The sequence below is a fragment of the Lissotriton vulgaris genome, unplaced genomic scaffold (genome assembly GCF_964263255.1).
Source record: "Lissotriton vulgaris unplaced genomic scaffold, aLisVul1.2 SCAFFOLD_562, whole genome shotgun sequence".
Classification (NCBI taxonomy): domain Eukaryota; kingdom Metazoa; phylum Chordata; class Amphibia; order Caudata; family Salamandridae; genus Lissotriton; species Lissotriton vulgaris.
This window is the reverse complement of record NW_028250739.1, coordinates 957263-978602: the sequence shown is the minus strand read 5'-3', so window position 1 is coordinate 978602 and position 21340 is coordinate 957263. Positions and strand designations below refer to the sequence as shown.

Below are 21340 nucleotides of genomic sequence, written 5' to 3'. Positions count from 1 at the left end.
CTCTCTCTATCTCCCTCCCTCTCTCTGTCTCCCTCCCTCCCTCTATCCCCCTCCCCCTCTATCTCCCTCCCTCTATCTCCCTCCCTCCCTCTCTACCTCTCTCCCCCTCCCTCTATCTCCCTCTCTCCCTACCTCTATCTCCCTCCCTTCCCCCTATCTCCCTCCCCCTATCTTCCTCCCTCTATCTCCCTCCCTCTATCTCCCTCCCTCCCTCTATCTCCCTCCCTCTATCTCCCTCCCTCTTTCTGTCTCCCTCTCTCTGTCTCCCTCCCTCCCTCTGTCTGTCTCCCTCCCTTTGTCTGTCTCCCTCCCTCTGTCTGTCTCCCTCCCTCTGTCTGTCTCCCCCCCCGCTGTCTGCCTCTCCCTCCCACTGTCTCTCCCTGACTCGCTCCCTCTGTCTGTCTCCCTCCAACTCCCTCTCTCTCCCTCTGTCTCCCTCCCGCTGTTTCCCTCCCTCTGTCTCCCTCCCTCTGTCTCCCTCCCTCTGTCTCCTTCCCTCCCTCCCTCTATCTCTCTCCCTCCCTCTATCTGTCTCCCTCCCTCTATCTGTCTCCCTCCCTCTATCTCCCTCCCTCTATCTCTCTCACTCCCTCTATCCATCTCCCACCCTCTGTCTGTCTGTCTCCCTCTATCTCCCTCTCCCTCCCTCGGTCTCTCCCTGACTCGCTCCCTCTGCCTCCCTCCCACTCCCTCCCTCTCTCTCTGTCTCCCTCCCTCTGTCTTCCTCTCTCTCGGTCTCCCTCTCTCTCTACCTCCCTCTGTCTCTCTCTGTCTCCCTCCCTCTGTCTCCCTATGTCTGTCTCCCTCTCCCACACTCCGTCTCCCCCTGACTCCATCCATCTCCCTCTCTCTGTCTGCCTCTCTCTGTCTCCCTTTCCTTCCCGCTCCCTCTCTCTCCCTCTGTCTGTCTCCCTCTCCCACACTCCGTCTCCCCCTGACTCCCTCCGTCTCCCTCTCTCAAAAAAACGTATCTATCGAAGTATACAAAAAAACGTATCTATCACATAATGCGACAACTTAGGTATTCCCCAATGGATATGGCGAAACATGACCTTATGCGGGAATTAAAGGCATCTTTGAAAAAAACAAAATGGGAAGCGAACAGAGCAATGGAGGACAGCATGTGGGCAAAACTACATGCAGATACCAAGCAGAATGACGGGGCAAGATTTTGGAAAACAATCAATTCCTTTATAAAACCAAGGCATGACGGAGTCTCCTCTAACATCACCGAAGTATGGGCAAACCATCTTAAAGATCATTTTAAACAACACAGAGACTTCAAGTTGGAGACAGAAACTGATAATAACAAATTAAAGCCACTGCACGGGATTCGCTACAAACAAGAAGGCCGTACTGCAACCATGAACATAGGAGTGGCAAACCTACAAAAAATAATTACGCGCCAAATCAAAAGAGGAAGAAGAGAGGGGGTGCCAGGCCCTAACGGAATCCCTCCCATTCTTTACAAACAGAATGAAAGTGAATGGACTGTAGCACTCGAGCCACTATTTTTGGAAATTAAACAGTTCAACATGCTATACTACCTGGTTCCTGGAAGGGCTCTATTATTTCTCCAATATTCAAGTCAGGGGACAAGTCGCTACCACATAACTACAGATTGGTCGTCCTTATGGATAATGAGGCAAAGTATTTTGCTGGGATACTTTTGGAGGAATTGCAGGCCTGGGCTACAGAAAAATCCCTAATTCCTGTTAACCAGACTGAGTCTGCTAATTGACAAAGCCAAAACTACTAAAATGCCAATCCACTTGTGCTTTATAGATTATAAGGCTGCTTTCGACCATATTAATCGGAATCTTTTATGGTCCAAATTGAAGAGGTGGGGTATACCAGGGCCACTACTAGACCTGCTGATTAACTTGCATACTGAGACATGGATTCAGGTGAAGCTGGGCGATGGTTCCCACTTGTCAAGACGTATTCCAACTAATAGGGGTCTCAAACAGGGATGTGTTCTGGCCCCAATGCTTTTTCATTTGTTTTTAGGAGACCTTATTCCGATCCTTAATAGTTGTAATTCTCACGCACCGAAACTAGGAGGACTAATACTGCCAACCCTACTCTATGCGGATGACATCGTTCTAATCAGCCATACAAAAATAGGGCTGCAGCATCTTGTGGATGCTACACAGAGATACTTGGATGCAAACCAATTGACAATAAATCTGGAGAAAACTCAGACAATGTCAATTAACAAGAAAGGGAAAAATCCGCACAGCTGGCTCTGGAACAACATCCCTATAGAAGATACGACCGTGTATAAATATCTAGGAGTTAAATTGACAATGGCGGCCAGTTTACTACTCAGAAAGCCAGCATCAGAGTTAAAGGCATTGCTATAGCAATTTCTCTAAAAAAAACTAAATAGCAGACTTGCCAGTCCATCTCTTCTACCCCTATCACAAGTTATACGAGCCAAACTCTTGCCCACAATTACTTATGAGAGTGAAGTACAGAGAGGAAGAGATGCAGCAAGTTTTGGAAAATACTGTGACAGCTGCATATAGGATCATCTTTAGCCTGGCAAAATATACTTCCCCGGCCCAAATTAGGCTAGAGTTTGGTGGCCAGAAACAGCTTCTGGCAAGACAGGGGGCGTACATAACCACCTGGGACAAAGTCTGGAAAGCTAAAAAGGGAACCTTAAACGACCACTTATGGTCGGAATTAGAGCGAAATCGCCATAGCCATCCTTTAAGTATCTGAAAAACAGCCTGGCGAACCTAGGCTTGCAGCAGCTGTGGAATACCACTACTAACCATACAACGGTTAAAAAATTAGTAAAGAAAACAATTAAACATCTTTCATGGATTGAAGATAAGGCATCTCTTGCTAAAAGGTCACATGGATGGATAACCCCAAACTCCTACTCCAAACAAGGTCAACAGAGCTACCTTGATTTGGGGTACTCAAAAACTACAAAACTGAAGTTTTTAAAGTACAGACTGGGTCTGTTACTTTGTATATGCCATTTTCCACACTGGCTTAAGGATAAAGCGGGTTCCCTCTGTCGCTTATGTGGCATGGCGCCTGAGGATATGTCACATCTGTGTTCCTGCGACAAATTGCTGAAGGAACAGAAACGTTTGTTAAAATTTCAATATAACCAGCGAGGAATACTCTCACGCAGACAGGCAGTTCTTGCCTGCTTTGCACCCAACGACCCGCAGTTGAACTGTAGTTTGGTGAAGTTTATGAAGGTGGTGGAAAAGAGGATGTTGAAACTTGACCCTTCATTAGGCTCTTAAAGGACACTAAATTCAAGCTGAATCTCATTTAAAAATGTTCGTCTAAAAAGTATTGATTTTATGATTTTAAATGGGTAATCTGAAACAGAATATATATTACTTTTATGTAGATGCAATTTTTATGGTGAGAAATGTATTGTGTGCAGATGTGTGCATTGGGTCTTGGACGGTGTGAGTTATTATTCCAGGGCATCTCCAAGCGACTCCACCTCTGGTAACTCATGTCAGCATGTGAGGTTATGGACATTTCGGCTGGCAAAAAAAGCGAAATGGTGTGATAGAGGCAAATGAGGACAAAAAAGAAAACAAACACAGCCCCTTGGCTTAGATAAACGCATTTATGTACTACCCAAAGTGGACCGAAAAGTCGACATATTACATCACTGAAAGGGTTGAGCTAGTGGTGTGAATATCTCTCTGGGTGTCCTTGTGAAAGGATCTCGAGGGATTTGCTCACTGCCTATGTCTTCTCATTGAGACAACTATTTTGTCGTCTGTGTTTTGTATATAAGAGTTGATATTTTAGTGGGGATAGAGCCATAATATTGAAGTATGAATTATACATTTACTATTTTTAGATAATAAATAGCAATATTTGGATTAAGCATATTCCTCCTATTTTCCCCATATTCTTTTCCATTAGTGTGTATGCTCTGTTGGGATCTTTTTTTCACCTTTTGTTTCCATTAATACACAAATATACTTTTGCCTAAAGGGCTCTTTCTGTGTTGTTGTCAACCACTTCCTCCAGCAATAGCTTAGCTCAGATGCCAGTGACAACTTTCGGCTAGTTCTTCTTCCAAGGTGCACTTCTATACCTTTTCGGTCCATGAGGTTACAGGGGGCAGGCTAGTTTGACCTTTGTGAATACCTTGCCGTCCCAGAGTATAATTGTGCAACAAACCAAGCCTACATCCTCCTGCAAACACATGGACAGCAGTTCCTTCCTCTTTTAAGTTTTTCTCCAAGTCCAGTTCATTTCTGAGGAGCTGGTGCTGGGAAACTTTCTCTTCAATGACTAACAGCCAGTGGCTGGGGATGACTCCTAATCCAATCCATACACTTTCCCACAGTAAAACCAGCCTTTTTTGCAGAAGTTTCAGTTGCTTAACTGCAAATCTATTCAAGAATTCACCATTCTACGGATCTTTCAAGATGTCAGAATATATGTCGCTCTGAGTTAATATCCCTATGCCCTCCCAGAGGTTGGCAAACCTTTCTCACCTGGAAATCCAGCCCTGGCTGGTTGTGAATACAGACCCCCTCCTCTTACCAGGAGAGACAGGCCTCCCTCTGTCCTTTCCAGGGAGTGCCAATCTTTCACGATGATGTTGTGATTACAGTGCAGGCACTATGGGGCTGTTCAGCAGTGCATCCCTGCTCAGAATCTACAATCTCAACAGAAAATAGTAACAAAAATAGTAGCCTTACTTAAAAAGACATTCCTTCTAACAAACAGTGAAACCGTAATTCAAGCTATTAAATCCCTCCCTACATCTGATTCAACTCGTTCACAGTTTTTCTTTAGAACTCTCTCCTACTCTCCAAAAAAGAAGACTGATTAAACTCTCTTCGGGCTTCTGTAACTTTGCATGCCTTGCAGATAAAGAACAGCAAGATCCAACGAGAACTCTAAATTTAGGAGGCAGGAAAAAAAGAGGGAACCCTTCTTGGCAGTAGTCTAATTCTGTTTAAAAACGTAGATAATGTCTCAAGGTGGCTAAAAGTCTCAGTTATATTACCTAGAGGGACTGTAAAACGTAAAGAATTGCTTTCACTGCAACTGGAACCCCCAAGTATGGCTGTTTTCTGGGTGTAAATCGGGTTATCTGTGCCAACGCATAATTCAACCAGGAGCATAAGGGTGCCAATGCAGACAATGAGCCTCTAGAAGGTGAACACCTACCTGCTCCGCCTAGAAGGTTGCTGAACAGCTGGCTCAGTGCTGAAGGTGGTCTCGTTGATTAAGATGCCCCAACGTAGATTGAAGACAATTGCCACTGACAAACAAATGGTACTCTTTAGCGGTCGCTTTTATGTACATGGAGACTCCGGAGAAACCAAGACTAAAGATGAGATATGGCTTGGTTACTTGGCAGGTGGCTGGGCTTTGAGCTTATCTTTTTTTTACTGTATTGCCGTAGCTAATTCGGTTGAACTTCTCTCAGAGGTGGCTCATTCTATGAGGGGGAGCCTATCTTCTCTAGTAGTTTTATATTTCACCTCTTTGTAGTATTTACACGGTCTGAGAAAGGCAGAAAGGGAACTGGAAGTTGTCACTCTGTCTGCAGATCTTAGGAGCACTTTTCCAGTTTTTAAACATAGGAATACTTTGAAAAAGTTGAAGGTAAAAGGCAAAAAAAGGGGGCAGCAGGTTCAGGCAAAAGCAAGGTCTGAATGCTGAGCCTCTCATGCGAAGCTGAAAATAGAAGTGATGGATTTAACTGGGGGCAAGACATTTTTGGTGCACAAACCCTGGTCTAATTAAAAAGCAGACAACTAGTTCCTTAATTCTTAAAACAAGAAAAAGTTTATAGTTTATTTTCATTTTGTAAACTTACTTCAGATTTTAAATATTTTAAAAGTAGGCTGGGGTCCGACTAAACAAAAGTAATGGATAAGATGGTGATGCCAAGATGCAAAAGTAAAATAACTCTGCTGATTTCCTTACAGGTACAGTGCCTTGAAGCTGTACGAGGAAGCATGAGTGCTTCATAAAGATTAAATAAATGTGATATGCCTTACAAAAAGGGGATCTTACTTTCAGTAGAAGCACTGAGTCCACCGAGGCGTAGTGCCCATCTGTCAAAGAGAAATGCTCTGCTTTCTTTTTGCCATCTGCCCAGTGATCCAACAACTCTTCCAAATCCAAACAGGCAGCTGACCAGTCCAAATCTGCATCTGCAGAGAAGGGGGTAAGAACTATTAGCTAAGAAATCCCTTTATGTGAAACTACTCCCGTATCACACTTAGCAAAGCAGCACACACCACGAATTAAGGCTGTGGGAGATCGACAACGGATGTCCACAATCATGCGAATGACATTCAAGTCACTAACAGCATTTAGGTTCGTCTGGTCCAATTCAACATACAAAAAGGCATAGCAGGTGCTTGGATACCACTGAGCTAAACGCCACAGAAGAATGTACAAGAATGGATATAATCTTTTTTTTTATTTCGTCATGTTAGAGATACAGGAGCAACACAAAAAGTAAACAAGGGGAATACAGTCACTCAAAATTGTGAATGAAAGTGCTGAACCATAACAAAGAGACATTAAAAGAGAGAAAAGAAGAGAACGAAACTAAGAAAAAATGAGTGACAGAAAAAGGAATTGGCAGTAGGGAGAAAGAAAGTGAAGGATGGAGAAAGAAAGTGAATGATGGAGAAAGCAAGAAAGCGCTAAAAATTAAAGACTGTACGGAAGAGAGAGCCCAAACGACTGAAAGAAAGCATGTCATGTCAGAGTACGTTTGAAGAGTTTGCAGAGTGTGACCACAAGCAAGTTGGTTAAACAGATACAATGAAGAAAGTCAGTACTCAGAGTAGGATATAGAGTACTAGGTGCCCAGATGGTTACCAACGCTCAAGCCTGTAGGGACCATGGCTACCCGCTGGGCAACCAAGTGCTGTGTTCCAGGTGAAAGGCAACTGCTTACCTTCCACCACAGGATAGCAGCCATGGACCCTCTTCTGGACCCGAATTCTCCAGGTCACCTTGTCCTGCACAATGTCCCTCAATGTCCGACAGACCAATGGCAAAACACCCAAGACAAATCCAGCATGCAGGTGGCTAAAAATCTCCAAAATCAACTCTAGTGGAAGGAGCAATAATGGAGAGGCCCCAGCATCCTCACTGGCTGGAGACTTCTTCAGATCCACTGTAGAGCTGGAGTCTAGCGCCTGGAGGCGCCCAGAAACAGGAAGGAATTCAGGAACGTTTGAGCACACCCTCTCACTGTGGTTGAAGCCACGCACACGGCTGAGGTATTCTTGGGCTTGTGCATCCGGGTCACCCCTGAGCTCAGAGTCAGAGTCATTGTCGGACCCCTGGGCATTGTCATGCAGTTCTGGTGCACCATCCATCATGATACCCTAAAATGTCAAACAGAAATCAGTACATCTAAGAAGCAGACCAGTATATATAAAGGCATACTTTTTGCTGGCTCCCCATATTTAGCTCCAACCCTTGATATTATCTTCCCGTTGGCAAACCTTTCTTTCTGCACCCAACCACCTTCCAGCTGTCACTGCTTAACACTGAAGAGTCCTAAAACACTCTCTACCCATTTCCACTCTCTAGATATTTTCATTCAAACCTTTTCCTTTACCATTTTCCCAGACCCTCTATCTTTGCTTTGAACCTCCCTTTTTTTCTCCAAGGCTTTGAAATATCTTGAAGAAGACCAAAGGTGGCAGGGTGATGCAAAACAAAGCTAAAATCATTCATCTAGAATTAAAGTAAATTGCCTTGTTTACTCGTCCTGCTGAGGGCCTCTCTTGATACCCATTTATCATAATTACACACATTTCAATCCCCATTCCAGTTCACTTATCCCTTTCCCACACTTGTTCTACTTCCTTGAGGAGTATCCCCTGCCAACGTGTCACCTTGTCTTTAGGTGTAGTCTGTCCTTTTCATACTTTTTCTCTTAGAACAGGAGACAAGCCCAGTGAACTCAAATGCTGAAGGTTCTCAAGTACTGGAGGATAAATGTATCGTTGAATGTTGTCAATGCAGACACAAACATCAGTGAGACTACCCAACTTGAGCCTTACCAGAGCAGCCGCCTCAACAGCATGTGGTAAAGGCTACAGTTCTGGCAGCCTAAACCAGGCTACTCAGGACTAGGAGTATGCAGTGTTTGTTTAATTTCACATACAGGGCTTTGCTCTTGAACCCTGATGCATTTGTCCTCCAAGAAGCCCCTAGTACCTAGGACACTGCCAGCCATAATCTCCCTAGCACCGTATTCCTACCTGCACACTGTCCCCAGTTCTAGTGGGCGATATATAATTTTAGGGCCTTTACCAATATCTTTCTATGCTCTCTTTACTTGAACTGACAGAACCATTTCAGTCCTATTCTTCTTCCCTCTCTAGAGTTGTGAATGCATATAACCACTTTATTACTCCCAAAGTAACCTATTTCCCCATCTCTTAAACAATCAACCTTCCCCCTTGCCTCAGTACAGCTGTCGTACATTCTATCACACGTTCTCTCCCCTTTCTGCCTACCTCTTGCAATAGGGTATTAAAATGGCCCTAACCGGGGAAAAGTATTATTTGTTTAATTCTCTTATTACTATTTTAACTACACCCAGTATTCTACAAGTGCTCAAATTACACCTTTAATCCCTTTTAGTTTAGTTTGGTCTACCCTTATTAGTGTACTAGCCCCTCTCAGTGTCAGCTACAGAGGTCTCAAGTTTCCTAGGTCTTGTGGTTCTGTGAATACAAATATAAATCAGGGACCACAAGGACAAAACTGCAAAGAGAAGCCCTGGACTGTTGAAGCTGCATATGCATGGACCAGAGAAACGTGAAAAACATCCTCCTCTTGCCCTGTGTGGTATGTGAAATAAGTATGTGTATTTGCAAAAGTATAATATGCTTATTTATGTTGCTGATAAACAGAAAAGGTATGCTGTCCTAGGGCTGACAGGGGGATGAGGGAGGAGAGAAGGGGCGAGGAGGCAGCACATGGCAGTGGTGGCTGGTTCCCGTAAGGTGCAAGGTAAAGTAAAGATGGGCTTACTCATCCAGGGATTTCTCCTATAAGGAGCAAGGTCCGTCACACACCCTGAGAGGGGGAAGGGTTAAGCCTTAATGTTTTAACCCAAATGTTTATTTTCAAAGTTCATTGCCCTTCAGTGGGCTCCAAAGCTGCTCTCCAAAATCAGACCTTACTGGAAGGAAAAATTGGGTACTTCAAATCCCAGCATACAGTTTACTGGAAAACTGAAAAACTATTGCATTATGGGAAAAAGCGCAAAGTAAAAAGCAGGTTGAAGTACAATACCGGGTTTTGCATGTTTCCCATTCCCTATGAAAAAGTTGTATGTTGCAACGAAACCCGTCAGGGATTCATATTGGCTGGGGCTGTGACCGTATTTTTGCCAATAAAAGGATTGAATCCATCCTCGCGGAGTGGCGTTCTTATGATCCGGGGCACCTTGTGAAGTTTTATATACGACAGCTTCCCCATTTCCTCAATGTTGCAGTCAGCATTTTGTTCGCCCTACGCGATTCGAGGCCGTTCTACCTCTTATCAGGGGCTGGCAGCTTTCCTCTCTGTCGCTCGAACGTCTCTTATCTGCGTGCATAATTAATTAAATACACCCAGTGTGCAGCGCTAAGCGTGTTGTGAAACTGATGCACGCTGGGACATGTGGTCCCTAGAGAGATAGTCTTCACCTTTAGTGGGTTCCAAGCGACAATAGTTTCAGCATAATTGTACCTTTGTAGGTGGGCAATCACGAGGTAATCTCCTTGGTAGGTGCTGGACTTCGCTGTGCTGACCAAGTTGGACATGGTCCCAACCTTCAGCCTCGTTGGTATTTACGATGGTGCTCTCCCACGCGCAGGGACAGGCGTGTACATTAATTTTGAAACAATGGTCCGAGCTTTCGGGAGGCACACGATAAGAGACCTTCGAGTGACAGAGAGGGAAGCTGCCAGTCCCTGATGAGATCACAACGACACAGGGTCGTGACTCCTAACCAGCAAGGCTGAGTCCAAACTATTCAACAACAAAACAACTGCCAATACTGGGTATTGTTCAATTAATTTTAGATCTAACCTATATGAAAAAAACATAAAGGTGCGTTTTTTTGGTTTACGTCACTAGTTTATTTATTTATTTGAACACTAGTGGAAAACATTTTTTCTTTTGTTATATTTTCATTAGAAACCAATGTTTGGTGTATAAACACAAGATCAATACAATAACATATTTACAAGTAATACAAAAAACAATTTACCAACAATTTTATGACACATCCAAACTTGCACACTGGCCAAAATATTCATCTATCTACATTCATCCAACACAAACAGTACAAATCCTAAAGGTCTAATGTCAAAAAAAGTATAGACACAAATCTGTATATCAATTTCTTTAGATGTACATATATACAATATTCAAATTTTAGCAATTTTTTTCTGCTTTTAAATGAAATATTTACACCTTGCTTAGTTGAACCTATTTAAACAAAATATTTCCATTTTTTGACAAAACGACCACACAACCGGTCGACGCGTTTCGAACTCCCCAATACGGAGTTCTCCTCAGGACCAACAATCTTAATGTGGTGAAAAAGCGCACTCGAAGGGTAGAAGGTATGGAAAACGATAGACAACTTAAACCAGAGAAATTAAGGGCATAGTCGTTCTTTGAAAGTTTAGCTCTGTTCTAAATATCCGGCGGCGTGCAATTCAATCTCCCGAGTCCTAAAGCTTTTGGACGCCAGCACTCGAAATCCAATTTCCTCATGGATTTCGAGTGCTGGCGTCCAAAAGCTTTAGGACTCGGGAGATTGAATTGCACGCCGCCGGATATTTAGAACCGAGCTAAACCTTCAAAGAACGACTATGCCCTTCATTTCTCTGGTTTAAGTTGTCTATCGTTTTCCATACCTTCTACCCTTCGAGTGCGCTTTTTCACCACATTAAGATTGTTGGTCCTGAGGAGAACTCCGTATTGGGGAGTTCGAAACGCGTCGACCGGTTGTGTGGTCGTTTTGTCAAAAAATTGAAATATTTTGTTTAAATAGGTTCAACTAAGCAAGGTGTAAATATTTCATTTAAAAGCAGAAAAAATCGTTAAAATGTGAATATTGTATATATGTACATCTAAAGAAATTGATATACAGATTTGTGTCTATACTTTTTTTGACATTAGACCTTTAGGATTTGTACTGTTTGTGTTGGATGAATGTAGATGGATGAATGTTTTGGCCAGTGTGCAAGTTTGGATGTGTCATAAAATTGTTGGTAAATTGTTTTTTGTATTACTTGTAAATATGTTATTGTATTGATCTTGTGTTTATACACCAAACATTGGTTTCTAATGAAAATATAACAAAAGAAAAAAAAAATCCACTAGTGTTCAAATAAATAAATAAACTAGTGACGTAAACCAAAAAAACGCACCTTTATGTTTTTTTCATATAGGTTAGATCTAAAATTAATTGAACAATACCCAGTACTGGCAGTTGTTTTGTTGTTGAAAAGCCCCTGATGAGAGGCAGAACGGCCTCGAAACACGTAGTGCGAACAAAATGCTGAATGCAACATTGAGGAAATGGGGAAGCTGTCGCGTGCCTCCCGAAAGCTCCAGAAAATGATAGATGCCCTGTTCAGTGATGTGCCCCATGTCCAAGCCTTCTAGGAGGACATATTGGTTTTCAATTAAACTAAAGAAGAACACAAGCAAAGCACTGGAAAGAGGGTTGCAAGTATTATAATCCAGACGTATGACAGTGAAACCTTATAAGTGTAAGCTATTGGTGCGAGATGTGGAGTACTTAGGCCACATTATTTCGGAGAAAGGCATAAAACCTACGTTTTTGTAACTTGGAAGCTATTATTAATGCTCCTCCGCCTACTAATAAAGATGCCCTGAGTTATTTTCATGGTCTCTGTGAATACTATGCAGATTTGTACCTGGTTATGCTTTGACTGTGCAACCTTTGACAGCACTGTTCAAGAAAGGTAACACGTTTGAGTGGAACAGTCAAGTAAGTACCGCATTTTAGGAAATCAAAGGGTTACTATTCAATTCAATTCAAATACCTTTATTCAGTATTTTTAAATTTTATAACATCTTGTAACAAGATGTAGTTATAATTATTAAAAAGAAAGGTTCATGGAAATCTCACGGATAAAACATAATACACAGTACAAATGATCTGGCACTGCAAGATATATCACTAATCATAAAATGTGAAGGGTATAAAAGTTGTACATTAAAAGATTGCAACATTCCTGTTAAGCTTCCTATAGCTCATAGCACTTTCTAATGGCCATTGCAACTTTAATATAGTTAATAACCGCAAAACAAAGGCAGAAATGACCAAAGAGTACACGTATAATCAACTTATTCACGTATTCACTGCCCCAGCTTTACAATTCGGAAAATCGTTTATCAGAGCTGATGCCAGTTTCAGAGGTCTTGAAGTTGTTTTTGGTCAGTGGGTTAAGGGGCAGGAAAACGCTGTTGCATTTGCATCTACAGAGTTGTCGGATGATAAAAGTATTTACAGTACAATAGAAAGGGAGGCTTTAGCATGTGCATGGGCTACCCAGAAATGTAAAACCTACATTTGGGGTACCACTTGTGATGTGTACATGGACCCTAAACCTTTGGTGTATCTTTTGAGTGGTTAAAGCATCTGCTTGCTTAATACATAACTACAGGAATATTATTTGGTTGTCAAGTATTACAAGGGGGCAAAAATATGTTAGCTTGCAATTGGAGTATCACAGAGAATGATTGGAGTGAGGCTAGGGCTAAAGATGAAGATTTGTAGCAGGTACTTTATTTATAAAGACGGGTTGGCCTACTGAGAAAAATCTCACAGGAGTACTCAGGAGTTTTGGTGAGATAGCCATGGAACTGTTGCGCAAGAACAATATTTGTTTAAGAGGGGGTGTGTTTGTTCCACCTTCTGAACGAAGAGACAGAATTATAAAAACTGATCATGAGGGACACATGGGTGTTTCTGCTACTTGGAAGAAGTGAAGGCAGATGTACTGATGGCCAGGTTTAGACAAGCAAGTATCTAACTACATTGATAAAGGCTCACAAAGCATAGGTTTTTTTTTAACCTTTTATTGAGCACAAAGAAAACCATACAGTGGTGTACAGACAGATCGGGCACAAAAAGCAAACGCACAATGCTAGAGTCTTACAGTAAAGGATAACGTTCTTTACACTGGGCGGCATATATGACAAGCGGTAAGACTGGTCAACATATAAGGCAGGTATCACCGCACATCAGTGCTACTGAGCAGTAAAGGAAGGAACAGTACAGCCGTCAGAGGCCCCAGCCTAGCGCATCAAACAATGAACAGCATCAGTAGAGAACAGCCAACAGCTTCAGCCAGCAGATATCTTAGAAAAGGCACATGGTAAACGTGTCATAGTACGCAGCGGTATCCCATGACACCTCTAGATTTCTAGCAGCAGCACCCATCACACTCCCAGTAAGTCAATACAGATTATACAAAGCGCATGCTGCCAGTGCAAGCCAGTCATTCACAGCGATACAGAACCAACAAGAAATGTTATCACTCACACCAGGTCATCAGGACCTTCACTATCCGAGTCTGCATGCTGTGCAACACTGGTCAGCCAGTAAACCTGCAGCGGGCTCCAGAAATCCTAAGGTCGGCACCGCACAGGCATCATGTCTGCATACACATTATATTGGTCTTGACAATACATCATATCGTCCAGCCATTCCTTAAATTTGGGAGCCCTGCCTCTGCCCCATCTACAGGCGATCCTTCTTTTCGCCAACAGCAAAGCCACATCTGCAAACCTGCGATAAGGTACCGGCACCTCCTTCGTGTATCCCAACAGCATCACCATGGGGTCAAATGTCACCGCCTCCTCAGTCATGATTTGTAAGGCAGCGTGAACCTGAACCCAATAGTCCTGTATCGCACCGCACTCCCACGCCAAATAAAGAAAGCCAGCCCCCTCCGCTCGACAACGAGCACATCTATCATCTTCCGTCAGTCCGAATCTGAGTTTCCTAACCGGAGTATAGTAAAATCTCTGTACAAATTTATAATGAATTATCTTCAGCCAGCAGCTAGATGATATATTGGCAGTAACGCCACAACAATAGGCCAATTGCTCGTCGGGAATATCAACGCCAAGCTCAAGAGACCACTGTCCGTGCGCATAACTAGTAGGTACCCCTCGTTGCACCCTGATGGTGTTGTACAACTTTGAGACCAAATGCCGACCATCAGACACCAGTAACGTCTGTAGCGGCAAAACCACCTCAGGTTCCCGCGGAAATTGAGGCAGCAAAGCACGAAGCCCCTGTCGAAGCCGCACATAATAAAAAACATCTAAGGGAGAGGGATTGTCCTCGCGGAGGAGTTGCTCTCTCGTACGAAAATTACCTTCAAGAAACAGATCCCCCCAAGTGAACAACTTGTTCCGCTTGCACAAGTTCTGGAATCCCGTTTCCCGCAGCACTGACAATGCAGGGTGGTATACAAGCGGCAGCGCCGGCGAGTAAAGTAACTTTAGTCCCAACATCTTTGCAATACGAGTCCATGCATCTATCGTGCATGTGACCGTGGTGGGTTGCGTATCCACATCACTGACTTTCCCCAGGATCATACCAGCTAGCGGAAGTGGATGAACAATCCATTCCTCAGCCGCTATCTGTGGCATAAACGGCGTGGGCCGCATCCAATGATAAGCATAGTGCGCCTGAGCACTCAGATAGTATACCTCGAAATCCGGGACATCAAACCCCCCTTTGTCATAAGGTAACGTTAATGTGGACCACTTCAACCGCGGCTGCTTGCCCCCCCCAGAACAATCGAAGGAGTTCCGACCTAAGGCGCTTAAAAAAATATGCGCCGGGGTAATATGGAATATTTTGGAACATATATAAGAACCGCGGGAGTACCACCATTTTTACCAACGAAGCTCTACCCGCCATAGAAAGCGGTAATGACATCCATCGCGCAACATTGTCCGCCAATTTGGAAATAGCAACACCGTAATTGAGCCTAATCGTTTCTTCCCTATCAAGAGAAATCACAATACCCAAATAACGAAGATCAGTGTCGCACCACTCTAGGGCAGAGGTCTTCAAACTTTTTAATGCTGAGACCCCCCTGTCAACATTTTGAGGCATAAGGACCCCCTCCTGACAAAAATTTCTAAACCTGTAGGCAGGGCTACTAGAATTATGAGGCAAGTGAGGAACAAATTACGTGACAGGTTTGACTAAATTGTGTGGGAAGAAAATGTAAGCGGTGGTATCTGATACTGCGTATTTTGGGATAGCATTGCTTCATTATTTTGACATTTTTTACACGCAGTTACACTGAGGAAAGATTTCACCCCATCAGTACCCGTTTATAACCAAAATACAGCAATTAACATCAGAAAGATTTCTAGTCAACCTCTGAGAAGGGCCTTCCACTCCGCAGGAATACGTGCTGCCACATTAGAAGCTCACCTGGCCCTGGCCAGGAGAGGCAAGGGTCCCTTAAAAGCCTGGCGGTTTTGTGCAGAGTTAAGCAGTTTACCCATGCAGATTTCCTCTCACCCCCTCCCTTCCATCCCTCTCTCCTCTCCTAACCCCGGATCCTTCTCTCACTTTGCTGGCCATTTTCTTTCACCCCTTTTTACAACATCTGAACTCTCCCTATTCAACCTCTCACTTTAAAAATGCACCTCATCTGTCTATAGCACCTTTCTGACAAACATTTAATTTTTTTATAGTGCTACTCATAGTTTACTCACACTCAATTCTGTGATCTGCATGATACACGTACTTTGTAGCAGTTACATTAACCCTTTGCACACTGTGTGGGTGAAAAGAGTGCCCATGTGAGTGCACAGTGAGCAATGCAACAGTGCGAGAGTAGGGTAAGAGAAGTGACTGCAGGGTGAGTGAGGTGGCGTATGAATTTGGGTGCAGATGCAAGTTCAGAATGGGACGAACGAATGTATGATTACTGATGTTTGAGTGAGTTGCTTATTGAGCAGTGAGGAGTCAGGTGAGTGAAGTGTCACATGATTGCAGGATGAGCAGTGTACTCGTGTGACTGCAGGGTGAGGTATAGGGTGAACAGCGCAAGTGCATTGTGAGTGCAGAGTGATCACTGTGAGTGCAGGGTGAGCAGGTGAATGGTGTGAGTGCATGGTGATCAGTGTGAGAGCATTGTGATTACTGTGAGAGCAGGGTGAATGGTGTGAGTGCAGGGTGATCAGTGTGAGTGCACAGTGAGCCTGAAAGTGAAGAGCGAGAATGAGGAGCGAGTTGTCTGAATGCAGGGTGCATTTCCATACACTTGAAGTAACTCAGCATGTTCTGACGGAGGCATAGGGTTTAAGATCTAAGTTAAACTACTGCAGCATTAATCTGGGATTGAGGGTGGAGGAAATAAATAGTGTGCTGATCCTGCAACAAACTTTCAGTCCTATGGTTAGGGTTGCCAGCAGATTATTTTGATGGCCCAGTCGGTACAAAAATAAGCAGACACCTAAAGCTTTTTTTAAGCACTTATCTGTGCATACTTCGAACAACAAATATAAATGGGAAGCACTTTTAATTGTATTCTAGGGCTGCCTCAATGATCCCTGACTGACAAAGACAGAAAAGTCACATAACTAATGCATAGATAATTTTGTATTTAAAAGTCTATTTAGTGTCAAGAGGAGATCTTTGCCGGCTCTTTAAACAAAACAGGCAGTCATTTTTCTTTTGGCAAACCCTACTTTATATTCCTTTTCATTAAATACATTTTCACACTACAGCAGTAATTGTAAAATACAAGTGTAAGGAACAGGCACAGTGGGGGCCCAGGGGGTACTGAAACCAGTAATAAAACTAAGCCTCTGTAATCAGTTTACAAAGGCATGTAAATATGCAAATGGTCTTTAAAGACCTGTGAAAAACTCGGGCGTGTTGGAGATGACTCCAGACACTGCCCAGCCCAGCCCACAGCTCGAGTTACATTGCAGCAGCCGGGCTGAGAGACATGACGAGGGAGGAGGGGGCTGAAGCCCTTGGGCCTGGGAAGAAGTAGGACTGTGAAGGCACGACCCACTTTGCATCGCTCCACGGCCCCCCTGGGGGTCGCGCCCCACAGTTTGAAGACCCCTGCTCTAGGGGGTAATCCAGCGAAAACCTCTCAACAGCCGCAGTGAGCGGGAAGAATTGATATTTTTTCCGGTTCATGTGGATGCCAGAAATCCCGCCAAAAACGATAAGCTCCCGCAATATTGGGTTGAGATTCGCCTGCGGATCCTTCACATATACTGTGATATCATCCGCATACAGTGATATACCTATTTTGCGTTGGAAGCAGTTAAATGCACTGTGTTTATGCAATTGCCGGATGCGACAAGCCAGCGGCTTTATGGCGATAGGAAATAAAAGTGGGGAGAGAGGACAGCCCTGCCTAGTACCTCTCGTTATAGGCAATTGAGGGGAGAGAGCCCCATTAACTATCACTCTGGCCACGGGTTGGGTGTACAGCAATTTTACCCACGAGATAAATATCTTAGGGAAGCCCATTCTACACAGTACATCAATGAGGTAATTCCATTCCACCGAGTCGAATGCTTTCGTAGCATCCAGAAAGACTGCGGCAACAGGGAGTTCAGGAGCTATAGTCGGAAGTAAAGAGAAGAGAGTACGAAGGTTATGGGAGGTCGCGCGTTCCGGCACGAAGCCGGTTTGATCAGGCAGCACTATAGTGGGCATAAGCAAAGACAGCCGCACCGCTAGGACTTTCGCTAAGATCTTTGCGTCGCAGTTAAGCAGTGACAGAGGACGGTAGGAATCTGTGTCCAGGGGATCCTGAGGTTCTGTGACAATTGTAAGTGGTGTTTTCGACTCGCACGAATATGGGCGAGTCTAGTATCTATGAACCGCAAATGACGAGTTTAGTAAGTGTGCGCAGTTTCGCTGTGCTAACTTAAACCGTTCGTTTGTTACGTGGGTTTTTCATCTGTACCCACGGGTTCCATCTTAGATACGGCATCCATTTTGTCTCTTGCCCTCAAGTAGCCAGCGAACGGACGCTGTCCGCTTCGCGACCCTGGGACTCCCAAGATATTTGCGGAAGACACATGTTCTTTGAAAGTGTCTTTATGATGAGGGGGTTGCTGCTGTAAGACAGATGATGCCGCTCGAGGCTCATCTTGCCGCACGGACTTATTGTCTCAGCCGTGCATCTCATTAGGCACGTCCCTTTGATGCCTGTATCTCGTGCTTCTCGATACCCCCCCTTTTTACACCCTTTCCGATCTCCCTACTGTCTCCGTCTTCCTCTGCACCTGTCTTCGTTCCTATTTCGATCTACTTTACTGCTGATTGGAATTTGCTAATGGTGGGAAGATGGGTTTTTACAGTTGGGAACCGCCAAATGTTTCCGCACTTATGTTCTGGACCTTGTGTGTTTCAAAGTGACCAAAGCGACCCCTCTGAGAGCGACTTGTGGGAACCAGGTTGTAAACTATTGTGTAGCATGTTATCCTATTGGTAAAAACTGTATAAAAGGAGCGATCCACAAATACAATTTGAAGCAGTCTCCCCGAACTACAATCGATGTACTTCCTGTGATTTCTGTGTTCCCTGCAGTAAATAAACCTTGACTCTTTGACGCCGAAGGAAGTGTCCCGTGTCTCTGTGACTTGTACGCCGGAGCAGGTTACCCACGAAGGTTTCAGGTGTTGTGCCCTGGCACCGCTGGGTCCAAAAGAACCCAGTCCTTCAGTTGGCGCCCAACGTGGGGCTTCATCAGTGGTATCGGTCCAAGCCCGACGATCGTGAGGAACTTCGTGTGAAATCTCCGAGGGAAGGTGCACCCCGCTTCATCGATCCTGTTGTCGAAATAAGTGGCCCGAAGACTTTTCCCGCGAAGATTCCCGCCTCCTAACGGCTGCGACGGACTGCTGCCCTGACTGTAGACCTGTTTTGGCGCCTGGCGTAGACCTTGGTATAGCGAGACGATTGACGGGCCTTCCTGAGGACGCCATTGATCTTTGAGTTAAGTATTTGTGGGTCGCTCCCAGAGTGTCTTTGTTGTAAACACTTTAGCGAGTGTTTTTGTTGTAGACACTTTAGCGGGTGTCTTTGTTGTACACGCTGTGTGAGTGTTTTTGTCGGTGACACTTTGCTAGCGTACTTTGTTGTTGTTGTATTTGTTTGACGACTGCAGCCGCCAAAGACCGAGGGTTTAGTTCTTTGCTGGGACTTGGTAAATCCCGAAATCCCGTAACCCTTGAAGTTTGTGAAACTCGGCTAGTGTGCAAGATGCCTGGTCGTAGTACTTTGTTCAGTTGCTTTAGACCTTGTGGTGCGGATTCCCTGCTGGAGGACTCGTGTCCGATACCTCCGGTTGGAACTCCTACTTATGATTTATATAGCAAACATGGGCTAGGCCCGATTGCTTTTAACGATTATTGGATAAAATATACAAAGAAAGACGGCGATCTTCGTTGGCCACCTCACGGTAGCTTCGAAGCGTCGATCTTAGATAATTTGGAAATAAAGTTGTTCGAACGCAAATCTAGGCCGGCCATGTTTGATGCCTTTCGGTTCTGGCGCAAAGAAGCCCGACAGAAAGAGATCAGACAAAATAAACGTAGTCAGCGAGATACTGTTGTTACTATAGTGAAGAAAGCTGAGCAGTTTCAGCGTGATAAGGAGGATAAGGATAAGGAAGTGTTTGAGAGATTACAGCGTATGTCCATAGACAAATGCTATCCTGCTTTGCCTACGGAGTCGGATAAGAAGGAAGAGGCAGTTGAGGATTCTTTAATGTCTTATCTTATGAAGTCGCCACCTCCGTACGTACAGGGTACCGCAGCTCCTGTGGTCCCTGCCGTACCTGTTCTTCCACCTGTTATTCCTCCACCAGTTCCTCAACCTGCACCCGCTCTTCCGCCTGTTCCTGCTCCTTTGCCTATTTCTATTCCTACTGCTCCTCCGCTTCCACATACTCCTGTTCCCGCTACTGCTCCTGTGTTGTTAACCCCTGTTGCTGCTAATGTCTCTACTCCTTCTCTTGTTAGTCCTGTGTCTTATTCTTCTCCCTCTACTCGTAATCGTAATTCTCCCCTTGCGACAAACTTCTTCCAGTCGCTCGGACCTGTTTTTGGGTCTGCTGGTTCTGATGGTCCTCAGAGACGTAGCCAGCTTCCTGGTAATAGAGAACGTGTTGCGCTATACAATATGGCGATGGGTTGGATGATAAACCCTGTTAGAAATCCACCTCGTGTTGTCCTCGAAACGTTTGATCAATTCAACATACCAACTCAGAGATATGTGTTTGATGAAATGTGCAAGTTTTTACATGATCAGATAGTGGTTAATGCGCCTGACGAGGTGCTGACCGCCCTGTCTGAACTTCGGCTCCAGTTCGCAACTGGACTGATAGTCGACACTAATGTTCGACGTGCTGTTGAGCACTTACTATCTCTTCGTCCCGCTCCTATTCCTCATGCATTGTTTGTTGAGGACATTGAAAAACAAACCGAGTCTGGCCAATATCCTATGCGTGAAGTTCCGCCAGTTTGGATACCAATTGATAATACTGGTGCCCAGCCAGTTCCGGCACATTTCCAGAGAGTGTGGATACACCTCCCATGGAAACGATCGGAAGTGCTTCAGGTGAAACAAACTTTGCCCGATCCTCGCAAAAATCCTGCTGGGTATTACAAGGAATTATCGCAGCTCGTAGACGCTACGATAATGAATCTTGCCGATATCGACATGTTGTTCGGTAATATCGTACCACAACCGGTATGGGCGAAGATTCGTCACCAAGATCACGCAAATGAATTAGGTGGTGATTGGAATGCCATTACAGCGGCAGACGCTGGACAAGTGGCTGCCACTAAACCCGATCAGTTGATTGCTGAACTTCCTCAGCGAATCATTACATTAATGAAAACGCTTATGCCAGCTATGAAGGTAAATTGGGATAAGTTGTCAGCCTGTAAGCAAAAGAAAGATGAGAGTGTCTCGGACTTCTTTACGAGGTTCGAGGAAGCATTCGTTGATCATAGTGGACAGGATATGGGTACTGAGGGTGGACAGAGGTTGTTTGTGGATAAGTTTGTGTCAAACTTATTGCCCGACTTGAGCCATAAATTAAGGAATTCTGAAAGTGCGTGGGCCGTTTCTACCTCAGCTCAGATATTGGCTACGGCACAATATTACGAAAATAGAGAAAAAGAGGAAAATGACCGTGCCGATAAAAAAACGAAGGAGCTAAAAACTAAAGTGTTGTTACAACAAGTATATCCGCCGCGTTCTAATCAGAATGCGCCTCAGCAGAATAGATCGCAG

The 21340-nt window shown here is 44.4% G+C and overlaps 1 protein-coding gene across 2 annotated transcripts in view; it reads right to left on the bottom strand.

Moving 5' to 3' along the window:
- Nucleotides 1-21340, bottom strand: part of FBXW9 (F-box and WD repeat domain containing 9) — a 166141-nt gene that overhangs the window by 110239 nt on the left and 34562 nt on the right. For both annotated transcript variants that reach the window (XM_086950643.1, XM_086950644.1), the window contains exons 2-3: nucleotides 6932-7367; nucleotides 6034-6173 (exon numbers count right to left, since the gene is read on the bottom strand). In XM_086950643.1, coding sequence (XP_086806769.1) covers nucleotides 6034-6173; nucleotides 6932-7361 — 570 coding nt within the window. In that variant the 5' untranslated portion in view covers nucleotides 7362-7367. The remainder of the gene's footprint in view (nucleotides 1-6033; nucleotides 6174-6931; nucleotides 7368-21340) is intronic.